Genomic DNA, 18,047 nt, shown 5'->3' with positions numbered 1-18,047 from the left:
AAGCGGCGGTTTGTCCGCGAAATAATGACAAGGACGTCGGCGAAATGTGGCATATACGTCGAAATATTTCACTCTGCTCGGTGCCATACCTCACTAGCCTTCTGTAAATGGTGAAAAAGACTGAAAATACGGCAATTGGTGACTCCAGATCCAGTTGCTGGGGGAATCCGGTCCGGACGCGGCTCCGACCGACCAGAGCCTCTACCGGCGGAATGCTGCCTGTAAACATGTGCGGTCCGGCGGCCGAGGCGGGCTGTGATTGGTCGGCGCAGCACACGCCTCCACAAGCCCCTACGCTCCCCCTTTCCCTCCGACAGAAGGTAACGCAAGCCGGGAGGATGCTCCATTCAAAACAATGACGCAAGGATGGAGAGGAAACGAGAAGGGAGGGGGTTTGGAAGAACGAAAGAAAGGGGAAAAAAATGGGGGAATATAGGCTTTAGAAAGGAAAACTTAGACCAGACAGATATAGATATTGTAGTTGTTACAGACATGTACTACTTTTTCAAGTGCAGAGTATGACTGTTGGGCCATTCGATCTGGTAGATGGAAGTGATCGACTACATTGCTCTGTTCTGTTGAATGTAAACACAACAGGTTATTAAGTTCTTTTGGCATTTAGCAGGCCCGGTTTATCCCACTATAGGAGCCCCAGGGGAAAGATACTCTCTGGTGCCAGCGGCCCCCATTCAATCTGCACATCCTGCATCTGCCCAGACAAGAACCTCAAAAGTGCGTACTGTACAACCATTAAATATAACAGAGATAGTATGCAAATTTACAACTGAACCTGGGGCTTTGGGGCCCTGTGCGTTGCTCGTAATCCAGGCATGCTTCTTAGCCTTGAAGTATAAAATAGATGACACTATTGTTTGACATCATAGGGTAATGATGATAGGCAGGAGTAATGGGTCACATTGTTCCTCATTACACTTCATTAGAGCAAGACTGCATATCATAGCACTAGTGGGCTATAAGGTCTAATCTTACAAGTAGCTGCTGCCTAAAAAATTAATATCAGATGGGTGTGTCACTTTTGATTAGAAAGTTTGCACTTCTTTGATAAATCAAGTTTACCAGCAATCTCATTCATTCACCCTGATTATAAGCCAGTGTGGCAGCCAGAATACCCAGTAATGTTCTCACAGTGACAAATAGCCTAATTAATGTCAAACTAATGTTTAAGAAAATCATGTATATATGTAGTTTATGTGCTTGACAGCACCCCCATGAATAAAAAGACACAGCCAGTGACACACTTTATCATATATTTTTTAATAGAATAATTCATGTCATAAAATATTTACATGCAGAGACAGGAAACCGGACAGAGTGGAGTGACAGATGTGGTCATAACTGCCAAAATAGGCTTCGCCCTGTGATCAAAGGCGGGTGTCACCAAGGAGTTGTCTGCTGCTTGTAAGGGGAACAAATGATCTCATTATTGGAGTAGTGGGACTGAAGGAGGGGGCAGTGAAGGAGCATCTCCTTCAGTCGAACCCCTATCTCTCTTTGTGTGTGTATGTGTGTGTGTGTGTACAAGAAAGACAGCAAGAGAGAAAAAGTGTTTTTAGGTAATTACCTAGCAACATTGTGTTTCTATGTGTGTGTGAGAGAGTGAGTAAACAGGAAGAGAGAGAGAGAAAGAGTGAGTGAGATAGACAGAGGAAATGTTTTTTAGGGAAATAATTGGTAACTGTGAATGTGTGAGTGTGATATACGGATTAGATTTGGCACTAAAACATCCCCCTTTGACAGATAATTTCCTTATAGGCCCTTTATGGCATTTCTATGAACACCACTATATCTAAATGATGGCATCATCCCGCTACATGACCCAGTCACTGGGAATATATTGTATCTCACATTAACTTTTACTGTAGCAATGTTGGGAAATGTAACATTTCAAAATGGATGATAACATTTATGAATCTAATAGCAGTCAACCAGGGGTGTGTGTGTATGTCTGTACCACCAAGTTCATACATGTCTAATGAAACATGAACTCAGACTGGAAATACTGTAATGATGTAATATTTTGATATGGGCGGAAATAGATTATGATACAATTTTTTTTCCTGCAAAAGGGAGATATCACTGAAAGAAATATTTACACAAAGCAACGGCCCTGTTATATTGTAAATAAACATCAAACAACATTATTCAGACATGAATTCTATTTTTTTTTTAAATAAAAGTACCAACCTTACTGTTTGTTAAATTGCATGTACCAACACATTACATTGTACCATATTTTGGACATTTGACTGGTTACTACTTATCAGAACTCAAAAGCTATTGACAACTTTGAGTTACGATAAAAGCCACTGGACAACAGGTTTTCAATTTCCCTTAAAGCAACATCACAGACATACATCAGTGCTCTTAACAGGCATATTTTAAAATTATACTATACCACTCTGGACATTGTACAAATAAGTAAAAGCTTACATAAAATTTCTAGCAAGTAACAATTGGTTAAAATAGTACTCTAACTATATACAAGCCTTGCTTGGCATGTCGTCAGTACAAGCTACAGATATGGTGTCGTCAGAGTGCTCATAGTAAGTTAAAAAGCATTGGATATTCAAATTGTGCAGATATGATACTGGATGGTGATGATGCTTTTGATAAGCTGAATACAAATGCAGTACCATAACATTAAACCCTTGTGCTTTAAAATCATCAGGGATGCAACTGGATTAAAGATTAAAGTATACGTACCTACAGTAGGCTAAGCAAAAACAAAGACATGTCAACCAAAAATACTAGTTGATCAATACATTTGCATTACTAGTACAAGTTTGCTGTTGCATTTTTATCACATTATAAGTCTTTTGAATATGTTTTTACTCCTGCGCAAAATGTCCAAAGAAAGAAAACCCAGCTGAGTAGTTCACAAGAGTAAGAGATCACAACATGTAAATATATGGTCTCACCAAGTTTGTCTTTTTTTTACAATGAATCCTTAAAAAAGTAAGTACCTTTACAGCTGTCATGACCTTCACAACCAACTTTCATTTAGTATCTTATTAAAATTCCTAGTATCTTCTATAAAACCTTAGATACTTTCCTCTCACATACAAACTCCATAACAACTCACAATTACACAACAATATGCATCTTCAAATAAATATGAATTTGACAAAAATGTCAACACGGACTGTAAAACATTTAAAAATGTATTGTGAAACCACTACCTCGTGTGCAATTGTCCTCCTTCCTTCACTCCTTGTTTCCATTTTGGTTTTGCAGTTGACAAATTCCATATAGTTTGTATATATGTAATATTTCAGACCCACAAGTTTGCAGGGATGGTCTCAAGGAAAGGACATACTCTGTAGCTGTCAAAAAGTCATAGTTTCTCTAGTTGTCATCATCTGTCAAATGCCATCTTTGTCTCTGCCAACTGTTTGGTCTTGGTTAAAGACAGGGACAGATGTGATTGGCTAAGCCCTTAGCATGCCACGCCCAGTGGCGTGCCAAGAACCCATTCACAGGCATTTCCAACAGAGAATGCACAGCAGGGGTACTGCCAACCTGACAAGGAATAGCCAAGAAACATGTCATCTGACACCTGAATAAAACATGGCACTGAAACTGACTCACCTGGTGGAAGCTAGAAAATAACTAGTTGTTGGAGTGGGGGGATCCAATTCATGTTGCTTTCATAAGTGCATGAAAATCGTGATTCTATGGCACTGAGTTCTTGGTATTGTTGATATCACAGGGACTGACAAAGTGTCCCCAGCCAACTCTGGAAGTGCTGCATGTGTGTTGTGATTGGGTATCGACTTGATAATGGCATAATTCCACACATAATCTACTGATTTTAAATGTGTCTGAATATATGATGTGCACTGTGAGAGATATGTCATTAGACATTAATATTAATATGAGAAAATTCAATGATATTCCAAAGTGCGCTCTTCCACATGGTTAATGCCCAATGACTGAGGTACTACCATTCGAAAGTTCATTAGTACCAGTACAATTGACATCCACCCTGGTTGATAATTTAATTAAAAGTTCAGATATGTTAAACCGTACCCAAGCCGTGAAGAGGACACTCATGCGTTGATGATAAAAAGCCAGGATGCTGTGTCGAGCCATTTCTACCATTTCCCCAAGTCATGCACCAAAAGCATGCTTGGTAGCAAGTTCAAAGCCCTACAATGTAGTCCGTAAGCTCTGTCAGGAGAAAGCATCCTGATGAGCTTTTCACAAACTGTCACGGATGAAGAAGTCAGAGGCGGGACGTTTCCCGGCTCAGACCCAGCTCTCCGACACTCTCGTAGTCTGGCTCTGCCTTGGCGGCGTCGGCCCCCTCCGCCCCCAGCCCGGCCCTGTGACCGTCGTCCGAGCTGCCAGTCTTAGGGATGCGGATGGTCTCGTAGCCAGGGTCCGAGCTGTCCAACGCGGGGTCTTCCCCCGGCTGGGGCCCGTCGGGCTCGGGGTAGATATCTCGGACGGTGGCATACAAGTCGCTGGAGGAGGAGGCGGGGACCAGACCTTTGAGCTCTCCGATGCTGCTGTAGTCATGCTCTTTCTCTTCCTCGCTCGCAGCATCGCCACAGTCTGCTTTGTCGACCGTGGAATACACCGCTGACTGAAGACAAGGGGAGACACACAAGGTTCACGTTTATTACTTTTATACTTTCTTTGGGCTTGTACACTTGTGATTCATGTAATAACATTCACTGAGTTAAAAAAACAAAATGAGAGAAGAGATAACAGCAAAAGAAAAGAGCACAAGAAAATCACTATCTAAGTCAAAACACTGATGCATTTGTTGTACCAAAAGATCAAGTCAGATTTCATCGCTGCAAGCTAGGTTCTTCTCTCGTAGGGTATTGTGTGATGTCATGTGACTTCAACTACTGTGACTGAATGCTTTCTTTCCCCAGTTTCCACACTGTTTAAAAATCTTTTCGATGCTTGGAGCATTGGCATTCACAGTGTAAAGTGCTGCTGTCTCGGGACTGGAAGCGACAGTTTGGGGAATAAGGGAGTTTAACAGACACTTACCTCATTGTCTGACAGAATGTGGTTGTCGAGCCCTGGTGAGGGAGATAGAGGGGAGTGTAACTGGAGGAGAAAAGAACAAAAAGATAGATTTAGATATGGCAGCCAATGTATGATAAGAAAAGACTGAGTACAGAATCACAAGTTTAAAACACTCCCAAGGCTACAAAAGGTACATGCTTCTCCTAAAGGGAAGGGATTTTAGAAGCCTATCCTAAAGAAGCGGCTTTTTGGAACATTCAAAAGGTTTTCATGTTTTTATTTTTGAGAAATTAGTGGCATCTTCCTGTTGTAAAAATGCAGATTGTCATGTCCGGTCCATAGGGTTTAAAATGTTTCTATCAAAATCAAATGCAAGGGATTCCATTTACTTCAATAAACTGTAATATTATGAACAGCATAGTAATACTGTATTACTGTTTCAAAGAACTTTGAAGAAATGCAATTTGGCAAAATGGTTTCAATCACCACAGATTTGCACTAGCATTACTAAAACACGCTAACATTAAAATATTGCCAATTTCTAAAATGTTTTTTTTTCAATGTCCTAAGGGAAGGCCTGTTTAGTGATCAATAAGCTCTCTACCAGTAGATAAGCGAGCAGTTCTGTATTTGCTGTTTCTGCTTGTGTTACACATAAAGCTAATGTTGTATACCACTCATTCATTAATAAAATAATTGATTGAAAGTCAATAGGCGGTGACAGAGAGCGTGATGTTACTGTGCACAGCCTCTGTCCACATTGCCTTATGATCGATGGGAGAGCCATTAATCAACAAAGCACATCTGACAGCACCAACAAACACCTCAGGAGTCTAAAAAGAATGTCAATATCCCTGCTAGTGTTGATCAAATATTCACAGGACATTTTTATACATATCTCTGAGGCAAAAAAATGCTTTTTTGTGTTCTTTGTTGACTTGATTAAGGGCATAAATAATTCAGGTATACTGAGTCCTTGTTTGGAGATATCAAGGTTACCGCTGATTTAACAAAGGGGGCTGCTGTGTTTGTGCTGGCTGCTCACTTGTTGAGGCGGTGCTGTACCAAGGCTATATTCCCACACAAGCTGCGCACTTGTGTTCTGTAACTATATGAAAAACTGTGTACAGATCATCCATCAAGCCATTCGGCCCAGCCGTGTGTCATAGTGTCTTCACATAGATGCAGCCTCTATGTTTCCCTGGCTTCTTCCCTGAGAGCCTAAATCAATATGATTACTTTATGGATAACGCATGTTTGGAGACATGATTACTTTTATGGATCCAACACACTCTGCCATGCAGCAGATGCCTTTTTCATTTTGCTTCAATTAGCTGCCCAATTAGGCGGATTGGCCCAGAGGAGTCTTTTCATAAAACATGGACGCAGGTGACTTGACCCAGTCATAGCAGCTCCGAGTGTCTCTCACAATATTTGTTCATCTAATTCGCAGTCCCCCTAGTCTTGGCTCAAGTATCTCTGTAAATTAAAGTGACAATCTCATTTACTCAGTAGCATGGTCAGTAGTCAGCACACACTGTTAAACTTGATTTTGATGAATTTTCTTTGGAATGGCCACTAAATTAAACTCTTAAAAAACTTTTTAGGTATATTAAGCTAATATTAATAGTTCTGTGTTATTTAACTGAAATGAGAAAAATGACATATAACAATATATACCTACACCTAGAGACATTACATTTGAGTGATTTATTATTATGTTATGAGGCCTTACAAAAGCAATTGTGTGTGTATGTGCGTACGTGTGTGTGTGTGTGTATGTGTGTGTGTGAGGATTATGTCACAGTGTTTATGTGTAAGAAGCAGACACACGGACATGCAGGACACGCAATATGACAGTAAGCTGATTACAGAAGCCTTGGAAGATGGACGACTCAGGTGTCAATGTGTCAGTCATGCTGGCGCACATGTTGACATACACACATATAAATCGGTGTAAATACATAAACTCAGCCTGTTATCTGCATTCTCTTTCCTGCACACCCTCATTCAAGCACACACACACACACACACACACACACACACACACACACAAGAAACGCTTCCAGACAAACTGTATACATGCAAAATACATGCATAAGCCACAGGAACGTCTGCTCAAATTACACCACTTTACACACACACACGCAGAGTAAATACCCAAATCCACACAGGAAAACACACCTATCTAACAATAGTCATTCCCTGTAGCGACAGGCAGTGCTGACATGCTGAATATCCCAGTTTGTGTGGAATGCGTCCCCCGTGTGCGTCCCAGCAGCCCGCTGGCTAGGTCAAATTCATTTCCTCCACCTCACATCACAAGCCCAGAGGCGACACGCAGTCAAATGATTGCAAACAAGTGTTATTACTGTGTATGATGGTTCAATAACTGTACAACTCAACAGCATCACAGAAGCTGTGAGCATGTGTGTATTGGGAGTGTGTCTGTGTTGTTATGTTTACCCAGAAACTGTGTATGTATGCATCTGTGTGAGTGTGTGTGTGTGTGTGTGTGTGTGTGTGTATGAGCAGCATTTACTGAGCTGCTACCTGAGGGGATGCCTCTCACACATTAACATACAGACATCCCCGTGTATGCATATATATATGTGGGTGTGTGTGTTAGAAAGAGCGCATTTCTATAGCCTGTGTCATCCATCATGAAGCCAGACTAACTGTTATAGTGATGGTGGCCAGCTGGCGCTCACTAGGCTCAGACACACATACACACACACACACACACCAACACTCATACACACACACACACACTTGGTGTGACAAGACAAATCACCGGCGGCTCCTGGTCATACACAGGCGTAAACCACGGGGAGCCTGGAACATTCAGGGTTAACCTTAAATCAGCCCCAGGGAGTCTATATGGAGCAGAATATATGTAGGCACACAAATGTCTGACTGTGTGTGTGTGTGTGTGTGTGTGTGTGTGCGTGTGTGTGTGTGCACGTGTAATATGGGGGGGATGGGAGACATGGGGACAAAATACAGAATTAATGCTGACTAGACATGTCAGCAAGGCGTGTGTGGGTGCTGTGTTTATATTTGTATAAATGAGTACATGCAGTATATTTTTGAGCATGTGCGTGTGTGTGTGTGTGTGTGTGTGTGTGTCTACAGGGTAGATTGGAGACACTGGGGCTTGGTGGTTCAATATTTCATCATGGTACCAGGGTCAGACAAGGCTAGCCGCGCCTGCTGTCCAAATGAACAGCACCATCAGTGATTAACTAATTGGCCACAACAACTGAGACAAAGGGATGGAGAGAGGAGAGGAGAGGAGAGGAGAGGAGAGGAGAGGAGAGGAGAGGAGAGGAGAGGAGAGAGGGGGAGGAGAGGAGAGGAGAGGAGAGGGGGGGAGAGGAGAGGAGAGCAGGGGAGAGGGGGGGGGGAGAGGAGAGGAGGGGAGAGGGGGGGGAGAGAAAAAGAAAATCACAAAGTAGAACAGACGCCTCTTCACACAGCTGTGTGGCAGAATGGCGCTCTGATGTTTGTGTGTGTGTGTGTGTGTGTTTCTGTGCAGTTATGTGTGTTTGCCAGCTTCTGATGATGCAATTCTCTCTAAGCTCAGAGTATGTGTGTTTGTTGGTGTGTTTGTTGGTGTGTGTGTGTGTGTGTGTGTGTGTGTGTGTGTGTGTGTGTGTGTGTGTGTGTGTGTGTGGAAGGCAGCATGGTGAGACTCTGTTCAGTGTATGTCACTGAACAGCTACCTCTCCTCTCTTCTCCTCTCCCTTTCTCTTTTACTCTTCTCTCCTTTCCTCACCTCTCCTCCCTTCTCCTCCCCTTCCCTCCTCTCCTTTACATCTCCCTCTGCCACACCTCCTCCTCTCTTCTCTCCCCTTCTCCCTCATCCTCCTCTTCTATTCTTCTCTCCACTACAGATGGCTTCATTTGTATGCCGCCGGGTTTCTGTTTCTTCTCTCTCTCTGTCTCGCGGTCTCTCTCCTCTCTCCTTCTCTCTCGCCCTTCCTCTCTTTCACCCATTGTACCTCTCTCTCCCTCCAGTGCTTTTTGAGTCACTCTCTCTCCATCTCTATCTCTGTTTCATCTGTCACTCTCTCCTACTCTTCCCACTCTATCTCTCATTCTCCTTTTTTCCTCCTCCCTTCCCTCCTACACTGTTTCCTCTCCTCTCTCTCTCTCCCTCTCTCTCTCTCTCTCCCTCCCTACAGCGACACTGAGCAGGCAGCTTAGCGGATGATAATTGTGTAGGAGACGTGTCTCCCTTTTCCTTTGTTCTCCATCTTCTCTTCTCTAGCCAGCTAACTTTGGCTGATGCCAACACCAGGGATTGGGGGAGAGAGAGAGAGACAGAAAGAGAGAGGGAAAGAAAGAGAGAGAGAGAGAGAGAGAGAGAGAGAGAGAGAGAGAGAGAGAGAGAGAGAGAGAGAGAGAGAGAGAGAGAGAGAGAGAGGATGCCTATCGCGGAGAATCAGTACGTAAGTAGTACAAAATCTTAAGGGAGAATTTTGGAGCGGTCTTTCCATTGTAGTTTGTTCTGTGTTTTCTGTTTCTCCATTGTGTGTTTTTTTCCACTGGAGTTTTTCTCCGTTAAACTGGCATATGGATCAACACGCATATGCAAATATTGCCAGCCTGAAATCTACAGGTGTGAGACCACATGCACAACACACACACACACACACACACACCTCCTCACCTCTCCATTGTGCAGCCCAGCCCCTGCCAGCCCGTTCACCACCACCGGCTGGTTGTCGTTTTCATCCAGAACCTTCTCTGGTACTGGCGGAGGTAAGTCCTCCTCCGAATCCTCCAGCTGCCTTTGGACGGGAACGGCGGTGTTATCCGAGCGCCTTTTGGCCTCCATGTCGGCGCTGTAGCGGCTCTTCTTGTTCAGGTCCACCGAGGCGTACTCCACCCCGGCGCACAGGGGCCCCCGCTCAGGCGTGCAGGGGCTGAGGTGGCCGTTGAGGAGGGCGGGGGGGTGGAGGGGGGAGTCGGCGGGGCTCAGGTGGGACGTACCGTTGGGCAGGCCGAGCTGCACGGGGGGGTCTTTGAGCTCCTTGACTGTCTCGTACAGGGAGTCTTCAACGCTGACGTCACGTGACGCCACCGCCATCTCCTTCACCACCTAGACATCAGATCACAAGAGACTGCATTGTTTAACAAGCCTGTAAATGAACAAATTCATCTCCATTTAAAGAGAAAATCAGGTCTAAATCATGTAGGTTGAGATGTAAAAATGGTTATATGGCTTCTATGTAGTGAATAGCATTAATGCTGTGCTTGATTTCAGCATTTTATTTTTCAGATTAAGATTATTATTTTGACCCTAAGATCAATCAATCAATCAATCAATCAGCCAACCAAATAAACAACCCACTAATCAAATCATTCAAGTCCAGTCCAAGTAAAAAAGTGCTTGTGGCTTTCTGAGGTGAATGAAAAACTGACCTCATAGGTACCGTCCCCTGAGGCCGGGGGCTCGTCCCCGATGAGGGCGCTGTTAGGAGGGATGCTGGGAAGCTCGCGGTCCTGAGGACACTTGGAGGACCTGAGCTCTGATTGGCTGGAGAGCAGCTCCTCTGATGGCTGGGGACTGGTGTCCTGGGTGTCTGTCAGAACTGGTGGGTTGGAGTGAAAGAGTCAAGGCATGTAAACAGCTTCTTTTTTTGTGCGTTTTTCACTTTTTCTTCACAATAGTTTTATAATGCTTCACATTTTCCTGTTTTTTTCATTGCAGAATAGATCCATTACTATGGACAGTCTTCTATGTGTCACTATTATACAACATCCAATAAAATGACAAAAAATACAATATTCTTATGACAAACACAGTCACTGAGATATGAATTAGCCCAGCGTTCATAGACGATGAAGATGTTGCATCACGCCAGCAGCTAAGTACATTACTATCATGTAGCTGAATCAGTAAACCTCACAGATGGCCGAGACATGCTGCACTGTGCCACAAGTTCCACTAATGTTAATATCATGTAGTGAAAGTCGTTAACCTCATGGACAGTGGAGACATGATGCGCTAAGCTAATGTTAACTTACCTGTACCGCTGGTTAGAGGGCCGTTGTGAGAGGTGCTGATGGCCAGGTCTGTCCCGGGACTGTCCACCGATTGGCTGAACGTCTCTTTCTCTGACACCTGCACAACGCAGGACAAGAGGTTAGAGTGGCACTGCTAGGTTTAGCTCAGAGGCTCACAATCTTAATTGGCAGATCACCTATCACCTAACACATTAAAATCATGTGTTAGGTTATTTTGTTTACACATCACAGTGTCAATCTGTCATTCCTCAAGGGAACAGAAACCAAGCTGCATGAGCTAGTAAGGCCGGTGTACAGTCCAAAAGTCATTGGTAGTAGTTTCTATTGAAAAATGACCAGTAGATATTATAGGAGTCAGTTTAGTATGATTATATGAGATGAGTTTTTCTAGGCACACCACAAAGAGATGTGTATTAGGCAGAGGTGGAATGTAACTAAGTACATTTACTCAAGTACTGTACTTAAGTACAATGTAGAGGTACTTGTACTTTACTTGAGTATTTCCATTTCATGCTACTTTATACTTCTACTCCACTACATTTCAGAGGGAAATATTGTACTTTTTCCTCCACTACCTTTATTTGACAGCTTTAGTTACTAGTTACTTTGCAGATTTAGATTATTAATACAAATTATAAATCAACTAATACATTATGATATATTTTTATAGGTTAAGCCACCCAGCAGTATATAAAGTAATTAAGCTCCACCTTTACCAGCTGCAACATTAAAGTGATGAACACATTAATGCATCAATAATTATAGTCCAATAACATGATATATATGATTCTGAAATGGGCCATTCTGCATTTTTTGATTTTGATTTGAGCATTACATGATTTTTTACTTTTGCTACTTTAAGTATATTTTGATGCTAATACTTTTGTATTTTGACTTAAGTAAGATTTTGAATGCAGGACTTTTACTTGTAACAATGTATTTTTACACTGTGCTATTGCTACTTTTACTTAAGTCAAAGATCTGAATACTTCTTCCACCACTGGTATTAGGAATATGTTTTTTCAGCATTTTCATTTTTTTTGGGGGGGTAAACAACATATTTTTTTTATAATGATTATAATTTCTGTACTTCCCCCTCATTTATCCCTGCTTTTTTGAGCTGTCCCGATCACATTACTGATTACATTAAGCTCATTCTCCACATGTTACGCATGTGTAACTCAATGCAGTGTGTTTTTACTAACCAACAAAAGATATCTAAAGACAGCCAACAATCTCTGCAAGCAAATCATTGGTTTACAAAGCGAAAGTATTCACTGATTCCTGCGTAATGGAAAGGCACCGCTGTGTATTCTTGTCTCAATTCCCCTGCTGCACACGTGAAGTTCATTTTGACTGGGCTTGTGACTGGTGGAGATAATCAGACATCCTCCTTTTGGGATAGAGTGTTTTCAGAAAAGTTTACGAAATCATCACGAAATCATCTGGAACGGGTGATGAGGTCACTGGAGATGTTGTAAATGGAGACACTTATGGCTTCTTGATGTTGCTTAATATCACGCTGTATTATAAACTGAAAGCAAGTCAAGCACAGAGCAAATAACACAGCTACATTTCCACTGAAGAGGGTCAGAGCTACCAAACAGCACCCTGCAGCTGGTAGGGATTCAGTGTCTTGCTCAAGCACAGTTTCCCTACTCACTGCACCACAAACAGCATTATTGACAAAGGTAATTTAACTCCTAGAGAGTACAAATCAACACTATACCAGTTGAATGTAAGTCCACACCCATCCCAGAGTCAATTTAACACATTTTTTAACCACCTCAGCTCTGTGAGTGAACAAACAACACTCCAATCAACACTTGCCAACTCCAAATAACTGTCACTGACAAAACAACTCTCATTAACACTGGAAAACTTGCTGTGCACCCTGGTGCATTGAGGCATGATTTATCAATGTGCACTCTAAGCATTGTCTTATTTCTGTAGGCTAAGCTGTTACTCAGCTATCCATAACCAAGGGCCTAGAAAACCCCATAGCAGGTACTTGTGGATATTCTCTTTGTTTAGGTTGTTGTTTCCCTTCTCTGTGAGCTATGGTACAGCCAGGCTGGATACTAAAAGCTCCACAACCCCATCTAGTGGTCGTCTATTCTCATAACGCCTGCTCTCCACAGTGGAATCCTCAGCTGCACTAAAATGATCCAAAATGTTTAGATGTATCTTTTTAGTTTAGCTGTTTCTTTACTTGAGGAAGGTGGGGAAAAGTGACAAGATAAGGACACCTAGGAAGGACACCTAAGAACCCCTAAATTGTGGGTTGTGTATGTTTGTATAACCCCTATTTGTTGTATTCTTATTAATACAATTTTTTTTCTTTGCTGTATCCTGTTAATATTTTCTGGTGCAATGATCCGGTTTCCCCGATTTCCCGATTTCCCCGTTCATGTTTCATCTTATTATATCCCAGCTTTATAAATTCTGATCAAGGCCCTCATGGTTGAAACATTTATGAAATATGATAAATATATTAATTTGGATCAGTGTCTCCCCAACATCTGTTTGAGTATTATCTGGAAGTGTGTCATCCAGCCTATCTGATCAACAAACAAGTGCAAGCTCATTGATTCAATACAGACAATGTCCATATTACTTTGACCTAGCCTGTGCTTTCAGATTAACACTGTTTTGTAACTTTGAATCAGGAACCAAAATGGGTCACGCATGTTTCTTTCTGGTTGGACCTCACAAGAGTCCTGAAGTGTTTTAATGAGCCTGGGTCCAGCCGGAGAGACTAAATTTAGACAATTTTGGCCCTAAGGCTGAAAAAGTTAACAAACGCTTGGTGTAGAGAACGGCGAGGAGGCGAGGGAGGGGAGGGAGGGAGTTTCTTTGGAGTGTTGGGACGCGGCCGCGGGGAAGACAAGCAGACAGATTGCGGGTTAGAGAGGAGCGCCAATCGAGCTGTCCACGGAGACAAAGACCCCCATTTAACCTGTCAGCTCGTGACACGGTCCGTCATTTAAATGGGCCCCTCCTGAAATAATTTGACCACCCGGCAATTGCGCTACGGCATGAAGGTTACACTGGAGATATCCATCAAATGTAAAAAGGCTCTGAAGAATGCATACATGCACATGCAAGTAAGTAGGCTCACACACACACACACACACACACACACACACACACAAACCCCCAGAGGGTGTGGCAGAATAAGAGAGTAAGTGGATGTCACTTAGTCTATGAAAGCCAGGCATTTGTCACACTTAAATGCTGCTTGGTTCCTGGAGCATCAGTATTATGGGAGTTGGTACCATCTACTGTCCATGATGTTATATCCAACTGGACCTAGGTGTAAGTCATAATGAAAAGAACATAGATCGAAGCAATTTATTGTATTCTGTCTGGATTTATTTTCTACTCTTTTCTGTTACATTCTACTCTGCCCTAATTCTTTGCTTTCATTTAATGGCAAAAATACACACAACCACATAATAAAAAATATGATTATAGCAGTGACTGGAATTGTAGCAGATTTCCCTCATCTGCTGTCCTGGCAGCAGTAACCATCCCCTAATCAGCGGCTGCCAGCGTTTTAGAAACAATCTAGCTATCTGTCAGTCAGCTGTGTGTGTAAGGAGGTTTGGTTTTGTGTGTGTGTGTGTGTGTGTCTGTGTGTTAGTGTGGTGGAAATGGGACAGGAGGCAAATGTCAGTGTGTGTGTGCACATGGGGACGGTGTGTGCATGTGTGATAGGGCATCAGGGTGAAGATGAGTGTGTGCCTGTGTGTACATGCACATGCACATGTGTGTGTATGTGTGTTGTTCAGGCATGCGGCCAAGCTGGAAGCTCTACCCCCAGCCTCATTTACCAGTGGTTACACTGCCTGATTACCGACATGACACTCTCCCACGCTGGCACTACTGTGTATGTGTGTGTGTGTGTGTGTGTGTGTGTGTGTGTGCATGTGTGCATGTGCACAGGTGTGTGTCTTGCCATGCATGCTTCCACCCATGAGATTGTGTGGGTGCTTTGGTTTAAGCGAGTAAATATTTTCCCAGCATTCAGGTTAAGCTAATGGTTTTTCCCCTGTGGAATTTACATGGTTTTCTTCCAGCTATTTCCCAGAATCCCTAGATATCACTGAACTTTCACCTCTTGACCTCAGATATCTATCTTAAAAATTCCCTGTGGTTATGCATCATTTTGTGTGTGTGTGCGTGTGTCTGTGTGTGCACATGACAAAGAGAGTGAGAGACAGACACTGTGTGTGAGAGTGCATGTGTGTGTGTGTGTGTGTGTGTGTGTGTGTGTGTGTGTGTTTGCGCATGTCGCATAATTTCCCTGTGGTCATTACAGATGCTAATCTGCCTGACATACACTGACAAGCTGACTTTAGAACACACAGCTGTTCTCTTCTGCTTCTCTGTAGCACACACACAGACACAGGCACACACACATACACACACATACACACACATACACACACATACACACACATACACACACATACACACATGCATGCACTTGGATACACATGCACCGTTGCACACACACGCTCACAGACATCAACAGCTCCCCTCAAAAAATCCTCTGTGAGACTCTTTAGTACTAGTTGGCTTTGACAGTGTCTCTGAGTGTCTTTATCAACCTGTGTGATGATCAAAAGGTACCATACACACGCACACACACACACACACACACACACTAGAAACAGAACTTCAAAGCTAATCACAATTTCAGAAATTCCCTCTAAGTGGCAGCCTTTTTTTCAAAGCCTCTGTAAGGCGCTTCGACATCCCTTCACAATTTGCCTTAAAAATCCCCTTCAAAGTTGCAGTGCTTGCACACTATTGCATAAGAGGGGGATCCTTCCATGAAAAACCAGTCCAACAAGTTCAACTCACTCCATTCATGAGGTTCTCATGGTCTGTTGCTGGATGTCCATTGGCTGCTTTCTTCTGCCTAGAAATGGAGAAAGGAAGGGAGAGAGAGAAAAGAGGGAGAGATGAAAGAGGGATGATTAGAATGCAGCAGAAGCATTGATACTGCAATGTGAGGCCTCTCATGGTTAGAAATTCACGTGTGAATCAAAAGGAAAAAAGAGCTGTTTCTCTCTAGAAATAGGTATAAGGTACACATTTGGCAGTCTTCTAGACGGATATCAATACGTCCTCAAAGTACATTATAAAGTAGGTAGTTTCATCAAAGACATGTGCTGAAAAATCCCATAAAGCACAGCTAGCGCTTTGATGCTTTTTTGGTTGCTATGCCAATTCTTATGGGAACTATGGATCCAGTTGGCGATTTTTCTTGTTTTCTCCTCTTTTTATATTCCTGTGTATGTGTACTATTTTGAAGCAAACTTCCCCGGCAGTACACATGCATTGGTAACTGTTGTATAAAAGTCACAATACCCCTGAGGACGTCCTTTACTGTGATTAATAGTACTTTGGTGCTGCCAGTGGTCCTCAGCAGCACTGTACCTCATTGTTGTGGCACCTGTAATCACAGTGAAAAATGCCCTCCCAGGTAATTTTCCTATATTCAACAATCAGTGTAAAAAACACTCCCGCACACTGCTTCAGACTTGCAAGGAGTCTTTTTTACATTGTTTGCATGTTTTTCCTCCTACGCATCTGCCGTCTACCTACTCTACAGGTGCGCAAAAGTACCTTTTTCTTGTCTTATATTCAACAATGCAATGCACAGCCACCATTTCCAGGCTTGCAAGAGTAGATTCCATTTGGATAGTTTGAATTGTGAGATGAGTTACAACGTAAAACCAGGAACCTGCACCTCAGCCATTCCTGACATATTCTGGAGATGTGTGTTTTTTCTAGAACATGACTAATATAGATCTGTGTGTGTGTGTGTGTGTGTGTGTGTGTGTGTGTGATGCCACTCACCCCTGGCAGCTGGCACACAGCAGCAGCAGCAGGGAGAGCAGCACCAGGGCGGTGAGGACGCTGAGGGTGCCAACCAGGACCAGCTGCCCGCTGCCCAGCCAGGATGTCACCCCGCTAGCTGCCGCCGCCCCCGAGCCCGCGATGCCGGCCTCCGGCCCCCACCACACTCCACTCAGCAGCGGAGCCATGACGCATCACACTGTGGCAGGAGAGGACATCGGACAGGTACTGGCTGGGGGAGGGGAGAAAGAGACACAAAGGAAGGAAGAGAGACAGATCTTTGTTATATTATTTCCTCATACAAACATAATTAAATACCTAATTTTCAAGCAATGATGATTATTAGGTTGTTAGACCAGTATTCTGTTTGGAGATAGATGGACCCTAACAGCTTTGGGCAAATGGAGCCAGTGGGAAACCCTGCATTATATTACCTTACACTGAGTTTACACATGTACTAGAAGAGTTTGAGGATGGCTTCACTCTTTCAGCAAATCCTGAACGATTACTGTTGGTTTAGGATGAGCAGTGTTTGCTAGAGGATACACTCAAACAGCCATGTGCAAACAGCTCTTCAGAGTACTTTCTTATGAAACTGGAGCCTCGCAAATGGGTGATAATTGATATTGTTATGGTACACTGCAATATTGGTTCCCATCTCAAGGGTGCTAGTCAAGAATCACTTTACTACCACTTTACCACTTTACCGAATAACAGTTTTGTCCAGCAAACAGATATTGAATGGAGTTGATTTTGGTACAGCAGTTAATTTATTCATCTCCCCCTTCTATGATGAAATATAGCAACTATTTGCAACATGATAATAGCAAACTGAACATGAAGGCAAATCATAATCTAATAGTTAAAACAGCTATACCTGCCATCTATAATGAATAGTTTCAAATAAATTAATATGTGTTTTACTGGCCGGGCTCCCGGGTTTACTGAAATCTGACTCTTGTGGATGTGCTGTAATCCCCTTGATTATTTCATTCATTAACATTCATTAGTAAAGGAGGAGGGGTTTAATCACACCATCGAATCTATACCACCCACCAGCAGCTCAAGTAGAGGCTATGAGCAGCTGTGGCCAGCAGGTGGCAGGGCAGAGCAGCGTGAGACCGCAGTGC

General features: G+C 43.0%; 1 protein-coding gene across 1 annotated transcript; it reads right to left on the bottom strand.

The window, feature by feature from the left end:
* Positions 1 to 1,262: 1,262 nt before the first annotated feature.
* pag1 (phosphoprotein membrane anchor with glycosphingolipid microdomains 1) lies at positions 1,263 to 17,143 on the bottom strand. The gene is made up of 7 exons (XM_071512783.1): positions 16,918 to 17,143; positions 15,916 to 15,973; positions 11,044 to 11,140; positions 10,438 to 10,607; positions 9,683 to 10,114; positions 5,029 to 5,088; positions 1,263 to 4,609 (listed from the first exon to the last, which is right to left on the bottom strand). The coding sequence occupies exons 1-7, from the start codon at positions 17,103 to 17,105 to the stop codon at positions 4,247 to 4,249; spliced, it is 1,368 nt and encodes a 455-aa protein (XP_071368884.1). The 5' UTR covers positions 17,106 to 17,143; the 3' UTR covers positions 1,263 to 4,246.
* Positions 17,144 to 18,047: the final 904 nt, after the last annotated feature.

Source organism: Centroberyx affinis, unplaced genomic scaffold (genome assembly GCF_046629955.1).
Source record: "Centroberyx affinis isolate AG114_WGS23_722 - 3 ecotype Tasmania unplaced genomic scaffold, CSIRO-AGI_Caff_v1 ptg006517l_1, whole genome shotgun sequence".
Lineage (NCBI taxonomy): Eukaryota > Metazoa > Chordata > Actinopteri > Beryciformes > Berycidae > Centroberyx > Centroberyx affinis.
The sequence above is the reverse complement of the archived record's forward strand: the minus strand, read 5'-3'. Positions and strand labels throughout refer to the sequence as shown.